The sequence below is a fragment of the Sus scrofa genome, chromosome 14 (assembly GCF_054392235.1).
Source record: "Sus scrofa isolate SSC_HxYL_T2T_F1_AM1 chromosome 14, Sscrofa_HxYL_maternal_Yorkshire_Landrace_v2.0, whole genome shotgun sequence".
Taxonomy (NCBI): domain Eukaryota; kingdom Metazoa; phylum Chordata; class Mammalia; order Artiodactyla; family Suidae; genus Sus; species Sus scrofa.
The window spans coordinates 130,080,771-130,099,888 of NC_139396.1; the positions used below are offsets into that span (position 1 = coordinate 130,080,771).

Consider the following 19,118-nt stretch of genomic DNA (forward strand, 5'->3'; position numbering starts at 1 on the left):
AGGGGAAACAATTCACAATAGAACTTTTGTTTGAAAAAGTAGGCTGCATCACCATTTCTTTGCTGCAGCGATTTATAACTAGACTTTATTAATAAAAATGATTCTGATTTTGAACCTAAAAGCAAATGAAACTTTTGCTATTATTCAACATCATTTAAAAAATATTTAGCAGTTATACTTTGAACAGTTATACTTTAGGGTACACATGTAATGTATCATATGTAAATTTTTAAATTTATTACAATGAAATGTAATGGTTAACATGCATGCTCTGGAGTCAGGCTAACTTGAGCTCATTCCCAGAGACCCATATATTGTGTTAGTGTGTGACCCTGAGCAGGTTATCTCAGCACTCTAAGCTTATTCCTTCTTTTGTAAAATAAAACAAATAGTGTGTACTTTGTAGGATACACTAAATGTGATGATAATGCATGTAAAGCACTGTACTCAGTAATAGGTATATAGTATGCCCTCAGTAAATGTTAGTTAATATTATTTTAGGATCTCGTTGCTCGCTTTGTGTCTTTGATTCCTATTGTGTCTGATACACTGGATGAAAATGATGATTTTGAAATATGGATGACATCAGAGGTAACAAGTTACATTTTATAATTAAAATGTATAGTATTTCTTACTTACTTTTCTTTTTAAGAAACATTTAAAAAATATTATGCACCTTTAAAAAATTTTGTAATAATTTGCCTTGTGAAATTTGAAAGCATTTCATGATTTAATACATCATTTTCAGCTCTGTAACAACATTGAAATAATTCTTAAAGACCAAGAATCTTATTAAAATTTTAAGTAGCTCATGAATACTTTGATGCAATAGAAGTTCCTGGAGTACCTTATTATGACATTCTCCAGAGAGAAATATGGCTTATTCACTATAGAGGTGGTCAGACTCTTAAGTCGAGGACAAATACCACCACTTCGGAGAAGCTTTCCCCGGTTTTCCCACATCTGAACAAAGAGCTTGTAGTCAGTGCTCTTCTTTGGCACTTGGATTAAAGTTGTCTTTAGACTGGCTGCCAAATAAAACGCAGGCCCTTTGCAATAGTAGGGACATATTTATACTAAAGAAAATATTTGTTTATCTGAGATTCAGATTGAATTGGGTGTCCTATTTTCTGCCCCTAAATCTGTCAGCCTTAATCAGAGTACTTTTTCCATTTCATGTTAAATTACATTTAGTCGCTTATGTATTAGCCCTACACCCACACATGGTACACATACATCCCAGGTTTAATCTCCTTGAATGAAAAGGCAGACCTTATTATTTATTTTTGTATTCATCACTTGTACATACTTCAAATTTAGCAAGCATTCAATAAATATTTTTAATGAAAAATACCAGTGTGGTGGGAACCTAAGAGAGGGACGCTTTCCATCTGGACTGCTAGTCCTGGCACTTATCTAGAATGTTTTAGAGGCTAGATTTGAGCTGAAATGGATTTAGGGGGCACAGGGCTAACTTAGTAGGTCAGCTGCCCTGCCTTCTACTAAGTGGGAACAAGGGAGACACAGGCATGTGGTTTGCTTCAGGATCCAGTGATTCAAATCTGATGAAACTCAAAGAGGTCTCATTAACCCAAGACTCTTCTGAGACTCTTCAAACTAATAAGAATGTGTTCAGGGGTATTATGGTCCTGCAGAACATTGAAATATGGCTTCTAAATAGCTAAAAATAACCATTCAGGCAAACACTAGAACTCCTGAGGGCCCTCCCATGCAAGCAATACCCATGGCTAAGAGGTTACCACGGGCATAGGATTCCTTCTGGGTAATGCCTTCCCATTGACATGAACTCTTTGGACTTGGGGCGCCAATAAGTGAATGACTAATTAGATTGTCACAAGTGACATTAGATTGTCTCCTACCCAACATGCAGTCTTGGAGTCAAACAAACCTTGGCTCAAGTCTTGCTTCAACCACTGAATAGCTGTGTGACCTAAGATGACTTACTTAGCTTCTTTGGACCTTAGTTTCCTCATCTGGGTCATACAGGGTTTTGAAAGGATAGGCACCTGGAATACAGTATGTTAGTTACCTACTCTCATCCATTCTCCCTCCTCTTATGAAATCCAGTGGTTGGCCTCCTTGGCCTAACATTGAAGACCCCTCCTTCTCTGCTTTTCACTCATCCGTCTACACTTTTCCTTCAGAAGAGGCACGTTACCGTCCTCCCTTACCTCCATCCCTCACCATCACATTCAGCCAGTGTGTGCTGATGCAGCCACACCAGTTGTTAAAACATTGAAATGCTTCCATACTAACTGGTAAATAGTCACTTCAGAAACTCCTGAGATCTCTGACCACCACCCCCTCCCCAAGACCTCTGGCCACCGCAGCCCCTTCTCTGGGACTAACGAAATAGAAAGCACATGTCCTTGTCTAAATGGTGTAGTGGCTACTCAGCAAAAACAGATTATTGCCTTATGAACATGGGGACCCATATATGTTGTTAGAGCTTTTGATTTTTCAAGAGAAGCCAGAAATCCAGAGTTTTGTATGAGATCTTCCAATTTTCAAAAGCATTTTGGTGCCAAACAAAACTTACCTATAGACCAGAACTAGGTCACAGACCATCAGTCTGCCACCTCTGCTGTGCTTTTTCTCTCCTGCTGCAGTACAGCTGCTTTTTAGGCATCCTCTATTTGATGACACCCAGCCCAGCTGTTCGGCTCCTTCATTTGAAGAAGTTTCAATCACTCTTCCTGATTGGGCTCCAACTCAGTTCTCTTTCTCTCTTTGGGTTGAAAGCACTTACTTGGTACAGGACAGAGAGTAGCTCCATTGACCAAAGGATCCCTTCCTCCAAAAACATGGTGTGATTCCCTGTCAGATGTGGTTCCTTACAATAACAGCCAGCCACTATGTCCCTGTTTTCCCAGGGCATTTGTCCCAAACAAAAATGCCCCCCCCCCTTTTTTCATGGCCACACCCGAGGCATATGGAAGTTTCCAGATCAGGGATTGAATCTGAGCCACAATTGTGACCTACATCACAGCTGCGGCAACATTAGATCCTTTAACCCACTCTGTGGGGCCAGGGATTGAACCTGCACCTCTACAGTGACTGGAGCTGCAGCAGTTGAACTGTTAACCCACTCTGCCACAGCAGGACCTCAAAAAAATATTCTATTTTGGATGATAAATTATTGGGTCCTTTATACAGTATCCACATTCATTGTCCCATAATAAAGTGACCCATATGTTCCCAGTTAATGTTTTCTCTTTCTAATGCCCTAGTGTTTTATCAGGCAAAAGGTGCCAGAGCTTTCAGCTTTTCAGTCATCTTAGTGACCTGGCAAAAAATGTATGTGTGAAACTGAGGGGAGTAGAGGGCTTTAAATCTGTTGGAGGCGTGCATTACTCAACTTTCTTTCCCCACCCCCCCTTTATGTCCTTGTTGCTTTTGTTTTGCCTTAGCGCTGCATCAGTTTGGCTATTGGAACCAAGGAGGAGCATGCCATTCTTCTCTGTAATTTCCTTCTGTATTTTGGAAAGAAAGCTTTGGTCCTCTTAGGAACCTCAGTGTTGGAAGTAAGTGTTGGACTTCATTTTTAAATAGCGTAAGAACGAATTAGCTTTCTGCTGCAAGTTATATGACTTCAATGACAAGTATCCATCTTTTCACAAGCTAAGTAGGAAATTTCATGGACAAGCAATTATTTACTTAGGATAATGTTGGTTCATCCAATCTTCTGCAGTGTAAAGAATGACTTCCTTTTGTTTTTCTTCTGTGTAAAGCAGTACAAATAATACTTCATGGAGTTACTAAGTTACATAGTAAATATATGGCACTGAGAACAGCACCTTTATGGGAAAGGCTTGATAAATGGTGGTGGCAGTGATGTACTAACAGTTACAGTAGTAGTTGTGGTTGTTAACCATCATCACCACCATCATCTAATATGTTTCTAATGCTGTCTTTTAAGATCCTTAAGAAGTTCTTCTCTGTATATTAATTTTGTATCCTGCGACTTTGCCAAATTCATTGATGAGCTCTAACAGTTCATGTACACAATGGAATATTACTCAGCCATTAAAAGGAACAAAATAATGGCATTTTTAGCAACATGGATGGACCTAGAAATTATCATGCTAAGTGAAGTCAGTCAGACAATGAGACACCAGCATCAAATGCTATCACTTACATGTGGAATCTGAAAAAAGGACACAATGAACTTCTTTGCACAACAGATACTGACTCACAGAATTTGAAAAACTTATGGTTTCCAAAGGAGACAGGTTGGGGGGTGGGGGGATGCACTGGGGGTTTGGGATGGAAATGCTGTGATGATCATTGTACAATTATAAATGTAATACATTTATTGAGTAATTAAAAAATGAAAAAAGTTTTTCTCCCTATTTTCCACTGCTTAGTTGTTTTTTTTTTTTGTTATTATTTTATTTTATTTTTTTAGAGCTGCACCTGCAGCATATGGAAGTTCCCAGGCTAGGGGTTGAATTGAAGCTACAGCTGCTGGCCCATGCCACAGCCACAGCAACACCAGATCCAAGCTGCTTCTGCACCCCACACCACAGCTCATGGCAATGCGGGATCCTGTCTTTTTTTTTTGTTGTTGTTGTTGTTGTTGTTGTTGCTATTTCTTGGGCCGCTCCCGCGGCATATGGAGGTTCCCAGGCTAGGGGTTGAATCGGAGCTGTAGCCACCGGCCTACGCCAGAGCCACAGCAACACAGGAACAATGCGGGATCCTTAACCCACTGAGTGGGACCAGGGATGGAACCCTCATCTTTGTGGATACTAGTTGGATTCTGAACCCACTGAGCCACAATGGGAACTCCTGCTCAGCTTTTAGTTGTACAAGAGTGGGCCAGAAATTCACATTTACCTACTGGAAATTTTCACAGCTCCTGCATTCAAACCTCCAGAAAGCTGTCTTCTTTTGGGCTGTTTCTAGTTCTGCTATGTATATTTTGAGAAGTGTCAAAACTTCCAGTCTTGTTTTATGGTTTTTGCCATGATCTATATTCCTTTTGCAGAGAACTTATTATTTCTATGTCAAGTTTCTAGCTGAAAACCTGTGACTGATTTCTCCAAATGCCCCAGCTCTAGTTTTAAGCACCACTAGATGGCAGTAAACAACCCTTCAACAAACGTTTGCATTTATTCCTGTGAGGCAACACTGGGTGGCAGCACTTAGCTGTGAGTTTCACCTCAGCTATATGGTTGAGGTGACGCTTCTACTGTAAAGATAAGCCCAGTGATAAAGAGCAAGAGCTTTGGAGTTAAGGAAACCAGGCTACACAGCACAGTGTTAAGATAATGGATTTGATGGTCAAAGAGGGTTTTGAAATCCAGCAGTGACATTTACTAACGGTACTAACTAGTTTTTTCTCTGAACCTCACTTAACTTCTCCCCAAAATAGGAATAATGCCATTTACTGTTACCCTAGACAAGTTCTTAACCTCTTATTCTTCATGTGGATGATGGACATGATAATCATCCCTACCTCACAGAATTTGGAGTTAATTAAAAGAGAAAATTCGTGTGAATGCTGAACACAGTACCTGGGGGACATAAATAATCAATAAATGTTAAATAGTCATTATTACCTGAAATTTTTACTCTTTGCTAAGTAAGAAAGATTTACACTTCAAAAGTTATGTGCAGAGCAAAGTAATAATGACATAATGACTACTTTTATTCCTCAAATGGTTTCCTGTATAATTTCTCTCTGGCCTCTAATTCTAGATCTTGTTCTCAAAATTAGGTTTATGGCTTTTCAACTTCACTTGGCTTTTCAGAGCCTTAGGCAAATTTCCATTCCCTAACTCTGCATGGTGCTCACCATTGGTCTCCAAGTATATTCAAACTCAAAGCAGGGCTAATCCATATAGCACCTTTGTGTGAATTACACAACAGTGCCCCTGCGTCAGAGCATTTTAGTACTAGCTATTGGGAAATTGTCATAATATACTGAATTTGTTAGAACAATATATTTTATTGCTCTAATGGTGTATCCTCCAGAACTGTACATGGCAGCATTGGCTCAAAAGTCCTCTCATTTGAATCCTCATGCTAGATAACCTGGGCCTGAGGATGTGGGTTGCTTTGGCTTTTTTCCTTTTCAAAAAATTTGTAAAGGTTATTTTTAAAAAAAAAAAAAGGCCTTTAAAATTCAGAGATATGTGTTTATACTGTTTTTTTGGGGTTTTTTTTTTTGTTTTTTGCTTTTTAGGGCCACACCTGTGGGCATGTATGGACGTTCCCAGGCTAGAGGTCGAATTGGAGCTACAGCTGCCAGCCTACACCACAGCTACAGCAACACAGGATCCAAGCTGCGTCTGCAACCTGCACCACAGCTCATAGCAATGCCGGATCCTCAACCCACTAAGCAAGGCCAGGGATCAAACCTTCATCCTCATGGATACGAGTTGGGTTCGTAACGCACTGAGCCACAACAGGAACTCCACCATTCATTTATACTGTTACTTCCACATACAAAAATGAGTTAAATCAGTCACCCACCAAAAATGACTTTAACTCTTTCCTCATACAGGGACATGTGGCTTATGTATTAACTCAAGAAACTGATAAATATTTGCTTTGGAATCCATTAACTGGGCAATGTCACAAGCAGTTTGACCCATTTTGTCCCTTACAAAGTGTAGACTGTTTGTTTGATGGTGAAAATGTAAGTATATGGAAGGAAGGGTCTTATTTTGAGTTACCTCCTCAAGACTCAAACCAGTGATCCTCTGCTCTGACTGCACAGCAGAATAGTGTGGAAACTTTGAAGAAAATATATATGTTCAGTTAGAACCCCTGGGGTGTGGGGCCAGGGAAACCCCTTTACCCCCAAATCTCCCTGAGGTGATTCTGCTGTGCCTCTAAGGTTGAGAACCAGTGAGCAGTCTAGTGTTTCCTACCTCCTGCCTCCAAGCCATCCTTGGCTTCTGCCACTTCACTGGGTAGTAGGACTGTAAACTTTTGCTCCATCTTGACCAGCTGTGGGCTTTGTACTTCCATGGAACCATACTAGTTTTACTAATTTTATGTTAATGTTTTAATAGGTCTGGTTTAATATTCAGCAAAATAATTCACCAATGGCTGTATATTTTGACTATTCAAAGGAAAGTTTCTGGAAACAGCTGCTTCCAAAAAATTACCAAGGGCCAAAAGCACAAAGCATACAGGTGAGTCATATTTTTCCAGGTGTATGTCTGTGAATCTTACCATTGGTTCTAAGCTTAGGCATTGGGAGAGCTCTTGTGATGTTTACATAGATGATTGCTTATTGAATTGTTTAGCAATACTAATAAAGCCTAGTTTTCTCTGCCATCCAGCCTGAGTTTGGGCTACTCTAATTCTTCTACTTACAGAAAAGAGGAATTGAGAAAAAGGTATCATCCTAAATATGAATTTACGTTTTAAATTAAACATTTTTAAATGTTCATCGTGAAATAAAAATTATGTTAAGATGAATTAAGAATTAAGTTCTTACTTTGACTTAGACTTTCTATTCCATATCCATGGCCATGGTAAAGTATAACAATTGAAAAACAAAAGGCTTATCTGGAATCCAAACCATGGTCGTTATCTCATGGAATAGGAGGACAGAGACACTAACAGTGAGTGGGGCCCAAAGAGGATGGCAAGCAAGACCTGAAAATTCTTCATGAAGTCCAGAGAACCAGAGCCAGTCTCCCTTTGTGAAGCCAGGGACTGCAAGGGGGCTCCCCTGTTTTGCTACTCTTGAGAGAAGATGGGAAAACAAAGCTGCAGACTCAAGCTCCTGCGGTACAGAGTGATAAATGCCACTATGGAAGAAACAAATGTGCTTTGGGGAGCACAGAGCAGGAGACCTGAGAGGGAGGGAAGTTGCAGAGGCTTCCTGGGGAAAAAGTGATGACCAGGGGTGAGGAAGGGTGAGCAGGAGCTGGTCTAGATGAAAATCAGGGAAGAAGATGGTTGGGACAGAGTGAAAAAAAAGCAGGCATGAAGACTTACAGTGGCAAGATGTCAGTCAAGGAGCTGAAAGGCCAGCGTGGCTGCTGCCAGGGAGTGAGCAGAGATGAGCTTAGGGGTGACAGGGTCCTGGTAAGGAATTGAGCCTTTATCCCCAAGGCAATCAGAAGTCCACATCACCAAGGCAAGGGCTTCCAGGATCAAAATTGTGTTTTTAAAAACCACTCTGATTGAGGGTGGAAACCAAATCTTTTGCCAAGTTGAATATATAATTATAAAAGCCATAGTTTCATTTGACTTGTGTCTCTATTGATTTTGTTCCTATGGCCTAATGGCCCTTGATCTTCTGCCTTGGCTCACATGTGCCAGAATAAACCTCTGTCTATAGTGAACACTGTTTTTTTCCTTAATCACAATTGAGAATGCAAATTTGAGTGTGTATGATGAGAATGTGGGTATTCAGAAATGGTATTAACAGGGAAATCCTCTTGATGTTTTAAAGGATGTGAGGTGGGGTTTTTTGCCTGAAAAAAAATATACTAACACCCCATAAATTTATCAAGTCAGCATAACCCAGGCCTCTTTTTCAGGCTTGAAGGTGGCCTAGCTAGCCCACAAGAGTAGCTCAGATAGCAGTGCAGGGGAGGGCTTTGGCAGGCAGACTCCTGTTAGGGGCAGCAATTGGGGAATTCAGTTTATGTGTCGTGTCTTGGCTAGTTGGTGGCCCCTGCAGGATGTGCTGCAGTATATACTTCCCTTTCTCCAGTGTCTCTCATCTCCTGCCATGTTCTACTGTGGGGACAGTCCCTCTACCTGAGCCTGTTCTCTTGGTTCTCCAACCATGGCAGGCATCGGAACCCTCTGGAGGGCTTGTTGAAAAACGATTGTTGGGCCTTCTCCTCAGAGTTTTCTGATTCGGTGGATCTGAGGTTGCTGGCCTGGGAACCACGTTTTGGGAACCACTGGCTTATATCATCACCTGAGAGACGGAGCTTCCTCGCATCCCTCCTGAAATATTCTAAGACCTAGAGGCCTGGCAGATATTTCCTCCTTTTTGTACAACCTTCATTCCACTTGTGAGGGGAAACATCTTTCCCTGTCTTTACAGCTCCTCTAGTTCTCAGCTCAGAAATAGGCATAGAAAAAACTGTCTAGGAGTTCCCGTGGTGGCACAGTGGTTAACGAATCCGACTAGGAACCATGAGGCTGCGGGTTCGATCCCTGCCCTTGCTCAGTGTGTTAAAGATCCGGCGTTGCCGTGAGCTGTGGTGTAGGTCGAAGACGCGGCTCGGATCCCAAGTTGCTGTGGCTCTGGCGTAGGCTGGTGGCTACAGCTCCGATTAGACCCTTACCCTGGGAACCTCCATATGCCACGAAGAGCGGCCCAAGAAATGGCAAAAAGACAAAAAAAAAGAAAAAGAAAAGAAAAGAAAAAAGAAAAAACTGTCTAAACCCACTCTTGTGTCTGTGTGAACGCTGCAGGGAGGGGAGGGATGGGAGTGGCTTAGACAAGTCCCCTCCTTCTCCCAGAAAATCCTGTTGTGGGAGGGGGGAGACCTGGGGCAACACGGGAGAGCGTTGCTTTCTGCTGTTGCTGGGGGGCCTGGCGCAAAGGCTTGGAGACTGGGGAGATTGAAACACGTGCGTGCGTGCGCACATGCATACATGCGAACACAGAGGACTTGCTCCTGCCAGCAGAAAGAAACAAATAATCAAAGATGTAAGATAATAAAGCATGTTATAAGAGTAGTAATAACAATATCTGATCTTTGTTGAGCAATATGTTCCAGGATTTACATGCATTACTTTATTTTGAAATCTTCGCATGACCCCAGGCAAGTAGGTACAATTATTGTCCCTCCTTTAAAGATGTAGTAACTGAGACCCAAAGAGGTTAAGTGACTTCACCAAGGTCACAGTTTATAAGTGGAAGAGCCAGTGCAGCTCCCAAAAATTACCTGGTAGAATCAATAAGCATGTCAGATGCTTGTTTGAATAAACAAACGGGGACAGCAGATCTGTCTTCTCCATGAAGAATGTCTTGTAAATCCATCCCCCCTCCCATGTCCTGGTGAAGTAGTATTAAAATCAAAGGAAAGACTGTGAGCTCGGAGCTCCTGTCGTGGCGCAGTAGAAACAAATCCCACTAGGAACCATGAGGTTACGGGTTTGATCCCAGGCCTCGCTCAGTGGGTTAAGGATCTGACGTTGCCAAGAGTTGTGGTGTAGGTCGCAGATGTGGCTCAGATCTGGTGTTGCTGTGGCTGTGGCAACAGCTCCAATTGGACCCCTAGCCTGGGAACCTCCATATGCCATGGGTGCGGCCCTATAAAGACAAAAGACAAAAAAAAAAAAAAAAAAAAAAAAAGACCGTGAGCTGTGTTGTCTTTGTGCCTCTGCTATTGAGTGTTTTTGCCACACGAGACTGGTTTAGGTTCCTCTCAGTATAATTAGCACTCCATGGGGTGACTCATGTAAAGACAGTCTCCCTAGAATCTTTTCTAACTTTTAATTGTCTGTATTTCAGCCTGAAGCAATAATTTATTCTGATACTGATAAAGGCATGGTAGAAGATCTGAAGAACAGGTATGATCTTTTATTTATCTATTATGTTATCATGTCCCCCTAAACTCTCATTCAGCCACCCTTCAGTCCTCTAGCCCAGTCTCTCAAAATATGTATTTGATTCAGCAACAGAAGCCTGAAATGGAGAGTACAATGGTCACCTCCATTGAATTGTCTCTCTCTTGGTACATGCATCAAAAATCAGCCCCTCTGCCATCCATGACACTGCTTGAAAAGACAGGCCAAGTTAATGAGGCTGCCTCTGGAAAACATCGTTGAGCCTATAGTAATAATAATGCAGTAGCTAACACTTCCTGAAAGGACATGAAGGTAAATGGCCCACACCCTGGGGTGTGGTGAAAACAACCAAGCTAGGTGGTGGAAGCATTGGTACTGTTCCTCCTAGGCACCCGCCTCCCAAACACACACACACACACACACACACACACACACACACACACACACACACAGGTGCCCTGAGGAGTTGTTCAGTTGAGCCCAGAGGGTCACAACCTTTGCATCAGACCTCACTCCTACTCCAGATGTGTCAGGAACTTCTAGATACACCTCCACTGAACTCATGCTGATACAGCAGGCTGGCGTGTAAGCCACCACCGAGTCAAAACAGAATATGACAAAAATCATTTCGCCACTCCCTTCTCTCACTAGCACACAAGCCCCACCTCTTACGCCCCTCCTTCTCCAGTTCTTAACAAAAAAGGAAGAATGCACTAGGGAAATGGTTCCCAACTTGAGGTTTTCATCAGAATTGCTTCTAGAACTCTTTAAAAACACAGGTGCCAGAGTCCCAGACCAGACCTTTTGAATCACTGTCTGGAAGATAGTGAAACACTTTATTAAAGCCCTACAGGTAGGCGTTCCCATCGTAGCATAGGGAAAACAAATCTGACTGGGAATCATGAGGTTGTGGGTTCAATCCCTGGCCTTGCTCAGTGGGTTAAGGATCCGGTGTTGCCATGAGCTGTGGTGTAGGTCACAGATGCAGCTTGGATCCTGTGTTGCTGTGGCTGTGGCTGTGGCTGGCAGTTGTAGCTCCTATTTGACCCCTAGTCTGGGAACCTCCATGTGCCACGGATGCGGCCCTAAAAAAAAGCAACAACAACAACAACAAAGTCCTACAGGTGATTCTGATGTTATAGCCAGGACAGAGACTCCCTGCAAACTTGAAACTACTTAGTTTCTCTGTAGACTCAGCCATGAGGAGACCCCCAGCAGCTTCTTCTCTGGCACAGGAGACAGTGGTTCCACCCAGGGGAGAGGCTTCGCAGGAGGGCCCCATGAGCCAACCTGCACTGTGCTCCATTTTTTTTTTTTTTTTAATTTCTTGTTTCTTTTCTTTTTTTTTTTTTTTTTTTTTTTTTTTTTTTTTTTTTTTGTCTTTTTGCTATTTCTTTGGGCCACTCCCGTGGCATATGGAGGTTCCCAGGCTAGGGGTTGAATCGGAGCTGTAGCCACCGGCCTACGCCAGATCCACAGCAACGTGGGATCCGAGCCGCGTCTGCAGCCTACACCACAGCTCACGGCAACGCCGGATTGTTAACCCACTGAGCAAGCGCAGGGACCGAACCCGCAACCTCATGGTTCCTAGTCGGATTCGTTAACCGCTGCGCCATGACGGGAACTCCTGTGCTCCATTTTCTCCACTCCCAGAAACAGTTCTTCACCAGACTGCGTTTCAGAGTTTGGGCATATAGGGAAAACTTCCTGCCTTAGTGGATCAGAGCATTCATGCTAGTTAGGAAACTGGTCATCATACTGATCAGTGCAGTGCCTCATATTCTCTCAATGCTGCTTGCTGAATTAACTGATCTAATAAACCCATTCCTGCTAACATTATCCCAGACCAGATGTCTGAAATTTTATAAAGGCATTTCTTGGAAGCACAGTGTCCTATGTCATAGGAGGGCCTGGAGAATAGGAATGTCAAACCAGTAATTAGATGGTAGGCAAATCACAACCAGTAGGCAGCTGTCTACAAACAGATAATTGGAAAACAGATGTGCCTTGGAGAGGTAATTTCTGGCTACCCTGGGAAGCTCCTTGCTTTCTCAGGCCAGGCAAGAGCCTGCTTTCTTCCGAACTTGATTAATGTGAAGGATGCCAGATATCCCGAGCCAAAGAGATCTGGTTTTCTCCTAAATCAAAAAAGTGTCAGTCTCATACTTGAGTAAAAGTGACAAAACTTTTTTCACATTTATTAAATGAGCTGTAATTTATCACAAAATAATCTTTGCATTCTTACTTTAGGATTGAAAGAACTCTGAAATGTAAAATAATGGAATGGCGACCTAAACAGCCAACACGTTGGAATAGACAATGTACTTTTATTTTACGAAAAATCCTTCCTAAACTAGAACTTGGCTCCGGAAGCTTTGTTTCGTCTGAAGAAGAGAGTGAATTTGAAAGACTATTACAATTCTATTGGGTTTGTATATGATTTAAGGCATCAATGACATTCATTTTATCTATGTTGTTAATTACAAATGATAGTAATCTTAAATATCCCTGAAATGCCTTTTATCTTGACTCTACATGATACATGCTGTGGTATTAAAATGCAGTCACTTACAGACTGAGAAATTTCTAATGTAAAGAGCAGCTAGAACCATGACCATGTTTCATGACATTTTCTTGGAATCAGTGGTTATGTTTTATGATGCATAAACCACAAACTTTGGAAAGAGAGGCCCAAATGGAAACCACCTGCAACTAAGAAACTAAGAAATAATCTCTAGATGATAGTAACAGAACGGATTCCCTGTCCTTGGTTCTGGGCAAGAGAACTCCAGGCAAGCTTTACTATTTTCTATATGCAGATTATTCTCAAAGGTGTACATCCAGCCTGGACTCCTCTCCTAAACTCCTCCCATATATTCACCACCACATTTGACATCATGCTAGATGGTTAAAAGGCATCCCAAATCCCAAGCTCAACAAGGGCATAATCAAACATGGAGGCCAGGCATTTGGGGTATTGTTTAAGTCCTTCTTTTCTTCCCCTGTTATATCCTCGGTTCTGGGAATCCTCTCACCTCCTCTTCCCTATGAACTGGTTTTTGGAAGCCCCATCCTCTTCCCTCTACTAACCAAAGGAGTAGAAGTTTCATAGGGAAACCCTCTGAGAGAAGCAAGGAAGAAGTCTGTTGGGAATTGGCTCTTAGGCTGCCAAAGAAGGATCTGTGGGTACTATGCATTCATGAACAGGGAGGAAGTTATTTGGTTTTGCTTTTTTTAAAAAAATAGAATTAGGAGGTAAATAAGCGAAGCATAGCTAACTATAAGCCAAGGTTTAAAACTTGGCGTTCCTTTGTAGAATTATCTACTGTTTAATAACATACATTCATAAACCTGGACTAAATCCTGCAAGCTTGGGTTCAAATCTTAGCTGAACCACTCACCAACTTTGACCAAGTTACCTAACTTCTCTATACTTTCTACCCCATTGGTAAAAATAGTTATGTTTTTTGTGCTTGTGGTGAGATGAAATGAGCTAATACCATAGCACCCAGCACTTAACAAGTATTTAGTAAATGTTAATTATTGTTTGTATTCTACATGGCAGGCTTGTGCTAGACACTGGGGTTATGACAGTAAACAAGACAGGTACAGTGGAGCATTTACAGAGACTATTGGCTAGCTAGAAAGACAGACCAGGAATTCCTGGCATGGCTCAGCGGAAATGAATCTGACTAGCATCCATGAGGATATGGATTCGATCCCTGGCCTTGCTCAGTGGGTTAAAGGATCTGGCGTTGCTGTGAGCTGTGGTGTAGGTTGCAGATGCAGCTTGGATCTAGTGTTGCTGTGGCTGTGGTTTAGGCTGGTGGCTACAGCTCCTGATTCGACCCCTAGCCTGGGAACCTCCATATGCTGTGTTGTGGCCCTAAAAAGACAAAAAAATAAAATAAAGTAAAAATAAAGAAAAGAAAAATAAAGACAAACCAGAAAACATGTAATTGCAATACATTTTGTTAAGTAAGCTAAGGAAGGACAGTATACTGTGCAATCACATGTGAAGAGCACAGAAAACAGATTTAAAGACCAGGAAAAGCCTCCTAAATTAAACAGTCTAAGGTTTGAAAGAGGCTTATGATAGTCATTTGTATATTCTTAAATAGGTAATTTTAATGGGACTATGGTCCTTACCCTTTGATCCTGTCATACAGTTATCAATAAATATAAACTGAATCAATGTTAAATAAACTCTTCCAAAACGCTCACTTTAAACCCTCATTTATAGGACCAAGAAATTTCCCTGTTGGCAGTTTGCTTTTTCAGTGAGGGTGCAAGTACAAGTACAATGTGTCCAGACTCTGGCATTAGACCGACCTGGCTTTGCTCCTCTCTCTGCAAAGTGGGGATTATAACAAAAACTACCTCCTAGGGTTGTCAGAGGATTAAATATGTTTGTGAAGTATTTAGCGCTGTACCTAGAACATAGTAAACACCCATGAAATTATAACTGTCTTTTTTTTTTTTTTAATCTTTTAGGGCTGCACCCATGGCATATGGAGGTTCCCAGGCTCGGGGTCGAATCGGAACTGCAGCTGCCAGCCTATACCACAGCCACAGCAATGCTGAATGGAGCCATGTCTGCAACCTACACGACAGCCCATGGCAACGCTGGGTCCCCAACCCACTGAGTGAGGACAGGGGTGGAACTTGGGTCCTCATGGATACTCATTAACCACTGAGCCACGACAGGAACTCTGAAATGATAACTATTATTATTGTTCTATGACTACTATCTCTTTGAGGCTTCTGTAATCTCTTTGCATGCAGTAATTCCTGATCACCTACACAATTGTAATATGGGTTTCCTTGTTATTCTGTCTTTGGTCCAGGTCACAGGATTTCCTATCCAGATGCCATACACTGATGTACAGTCAGTTATTGATACTGTGTATCAAACTGGAATTCATTCCTCTGAATTTCCACAGACAGAATTTTCTCTAGCTGTGTACATTCATCCATACCCAAACAACATATTGTCTGTGTGGGTCTATTTGGCTTCATTAGCTCAACGTCAGTGAAAAGGAAGAAGAGAAAAGGAGAAGATTGTTCATGGCCCCCAACAGAAGTCAAAACTTCCCTGGTAATTGGGATTTTTCTATTCATCCTCAAGTGCAGATCAGCGTGAATCCAATTTTTGGTTCACTTAGTTAAATACGATGGAGACTCACTCCATGAGTCTTTCAGGACAAGACTCAGGCCTCCTCACAGGAGACCTCTTCAAGGAGGACTCTTTGGGAAGTCTGGCACCTTGGGTCACTGTCTATGTAGGTCTTCTTCTGGGAAAGAAGCAATTCTGGCCTCTCTCTAAAGCCAGTGTTACTCAAACCACGTCCATCAAAAATCAGCTGGAAAGCCTTACTTAAAAATGCATATTCCCACATCCCACCCAGTACCTACTGAACCTGGATCTCTGAGAGTGCAGCTCCAGAATTGATGTTATTTTAAACAAGCTCCCCAGGAAATTCTCTTTACCTGTTAAGAGTGAAAACCTTGCCTTATAATGTCATTTTTACCAAAATGAGACTGGTACATTGGATGCTGGTTCTGATGGAATTCCTGGCAGAAATTATTCAGATAGAAACCTAAGGTCACTGCCTCTTAGGAAATAAAAGATTATTTCAGTGGCTAGAAATAAGAGGAAAATCTGTCATGTTGGGCTGAGGACTGAGGTCAGCTTCTGGAGCCTGCTCAAAAGTTTTCTCTTGAGATGCTACTGATCTGAAGTCCTTTCAGCTCCGAGTATTTGGAAGAGACTCACAGGAAACACTACCTAAATGCTTTCCTGGTTCTGTGAGAAATGGAGAAAATGGTCTTATTGAATCTTAGAGTTCCTTTGTTTCTTAATGAGCAGCCCTCTACTCTGCCCCTGGCGCTTTTCTGCTGCTTTTCTTTCACAATGTTGGCCCCAGGGAGACTCATCTGGGTCCTCAAGAAAGAGTGGACAGGGATCTAAGAATCCCTGTACTTTGCTGTATTTGATTGTTCTGTGCTACATTGAGAAAAGTATTTATACAGTTTATTTACGGTACATAACACCTTATTTTTTAAATCAAAAGATACAGATGTCTAAAGATTGATGAGAACACTTTATATGAGGTAAAAGTAAGAAAAAGAGGCTTCACTGCTCTCATTGCAGGAGCTCCGGGGCTTGAGTCACCCCAGCAAGCAGAGAGCAGAGACCCCAAATTCATCCTCAGGGAACCCTCAATCTGCATCTCCTCCCTCAATACACCTGAGTGAGCTGGTGCCAGAGAAGACCTCATTTATTTGCAGTGATGTTAGTCTTGGACCAAACTCAAGATTACTAGAAGAGTAGCGAGAGTCGGGAGGTGGGTAAGGAGAATGTTTTGCTCAAAGGTTAAAACCTAATTATGTGTGTCTTCTGGCATGTATCAGAAAACTGATCAGAATTTTTGCTTTTATTTGAATGTGTTTAAATGCTCTGTGAAGTTTTGTTACCAACAAGTCTCCAACATTGATTGGGGTAGCACAAAATGGTAGCCGTGGAAAGACAAGTTTGGCAAAGAAATGCCGAATTCATGCAGTTCATTTCTATGATACATTGAATGTTTATGTAGCTATTTTGTTAGCCATTTATGGTTTTAGAATTGATAGGCCGCTTTAAGAGTAAGGAGAAAAGTCTTCATAGGCAAGTGTATTATAGTCTATATTATATCCATTTTTTATGTTGATGTGTTCCTCAACTAAAAGTTTTTCCTAAAAATTATGTAATTGTCTGTAATGACCCTTTTATCATATTTGATTGTTTTTTTTTTGTGGGGGGGGTTATTTTGTTTTATAAGCACACCTGTGGCATATGGAAGTTCCAGGGCTGAGGGGTTGCATTGGAGCTGCAGTTGAGGCCTACACTCAGCTCAGCAATGCCAGATCCTTAACACACTGAGCAAGGCCAGGGCTCGAACCTGAATCCTCACAGTGACAGTGTCGGGTCCCTAGCCACAATGGGAATTCCTCATTTGACTGTTTTAAAAATACATGATATTAAATGTAACATATCATTTTAAAATTCTTTAAATTAGTCCACAAATAATTATAGAGCATCCATTATGTACCAGACACTTCAGTATGTGCTGGAGGACAGGGGTGAAAAGAAAAAGGTCCTACCCCTGTGAAGTTTACATTCTTACAAGGGGAACAGCTCCTAAGCAAGTAAACAGTAAGTGAGTGAGATAATTTCAGCGTGTGATGAGTGCTATAAAGTAAACAAAAAGGTTGGTATGACGGAGAAGGAATTCAGTAGGGATGGAGGATATAAGCAGAGTAGCGAGCGAAGACCTCTCTGTTGAGATCATGTTTGCACTGAGATTTAAAAGATGATTTATTAATTAGAATGGCATTCAGTCGCATGTAACAGAAACCTCATCACAGTAGCATGACCAAATAGGAATGACATAATGGCCAAGTCCAGAGAGGGCAGCCCAGCTCTGGTGCAGTAGCTCCCTGATGTCAAAAGTGTACTGGTCTTCATTCATTTTCTTCACTGTCTCTAAGGAGACTCCTGTGCTCTTTCTCAGTGGCTCTCAAACTTCAGCATGCATAAGAATCACCTGACGAGTTTGTTGAAACACAGATTACCAGGTCCTACCCTCAGAATTACTGATTCAGTGGGATCTGGGGTGCGGCCTGATCATTTGCAGTTACAACAAGTTCCCAGGTGATACTAAGACAGCTGATGTGGGACCCACAGATGCTGTAGCTTCTCAGTCATTTTCATGGCAAGAAAATGCAGAAAGGGAAGGAAGAAGTGGAAGATGCAGCTGGTTTAGTTCTTTTAAAAAGCTTCCCAGGAGGCTGTGCCCAGTAACTTCTACTTATATCCTGTTGGCCAGAATTACCTCACTCCTGGCCACAAGAGAGGGTGGTGGTCAAGTATTTTTAAGTGGATGTATTGCTCTCCCAATAAAATCAATGCTCTTTTGGTGAGCAAGTAGAGGAGGATAGCTATTTGGCGAGGTCTCTGTGGCTTCCACAACTGAGAGAGAGCCAGTCATGCAAAGACCTGTGGCAAAAGAGTTTCAGGCAGTAGAGGCTAATTACCAAGGCCTCTAGTCCAGAAAGAGACTTACGCGGGGGAGGGAAGGGGAGTAGCACATAAAGTTGGAGAGGTAGACCAGGACCAGATCATATAGGTCATGGTAGAGAGTTCATATTTTATTTAAGGTACAATAGCAAATCATTGGAAGGTTTTAAGTACCTGAAAAAAGTAGCATTTTTCCTTTTTATATTTGAGAATATTTTAACATTATTTTTAGTGCTACTCATTATTTGTGCATAAAAAATGATCATATTTGTAAATGCAAGTTTTATTTTTCTTTTCCTTTTTTGCTTGGGTCCCTGTCCCACTGTTCTCTGCTCCTCCACCCACAGTGTTTACTCCATCCATCCCCTTAACAACCTTGTATGCTTCCACTCACCAACATTCTCACATAAACATATATGCATATGCTCCTCTTTATTTCATAAAAATGGGACCACATTATCTATGCTTTTCTTTATGTAGTTTTTCTCCTTCAAAAATTGTGAAAATACTCCAAGTGAACTAATGCATTCTTAAA

The 19,118-nt window shown here is 41.7% G+C and overlaps 1 protein-coding gene across 6 annotated transcripts in view; it reads left to right on the forward strand.

The window, feature by feature from the left end:
• CC2D2B (coiled-coil and C2 domain containing 2B) overlaps nt 1-17,269 on the forward strand; it is a 95,766-nt gene extending 78,497 nt beyond the window's left edge. For 3 of the 6 annotated variants that reach the window (XR_014826661.1, XR_014826663.1, XM_084994975.1), the window contains 7 exons: nt 502-591; nt 3,432-3,545; nt 6,533-6,667; nt 7,047-7,169; nt 10,469-10,527; nt 12,775-12,952; nt 15,372-17,269. Coding sequence is in view for 1 of the 6 variants with exons in the window: in XM_084994975.1 (XP_084851101.1) it covers nt 502-591; nt 3,432-3,545; nt 6,533-6,667; nt 7,047-7,169; nt 10,469-10,527; nt 12,775-12,952; nt 15,372-15,560 (888 nt within the window). In the remaining 5 variants the exon portion in view is untranslated. The remainder of the gene's footprint in view (nt 1-501; nt 592-3,431; nt 3,546-6,532; nt 6,668-7,046; nt 7,170-10,468; nt 10,528-12,774; nt 12,953-15,371) is intronic. The other 3 variants (XR_014826660.1, XR_014826662.1, XR_014826664.1) reach the window with 3 other exon arrangements.
• The last annotated feature ends 1,849 nt before the right edge of the window (nt 17,270-19,118 follow it).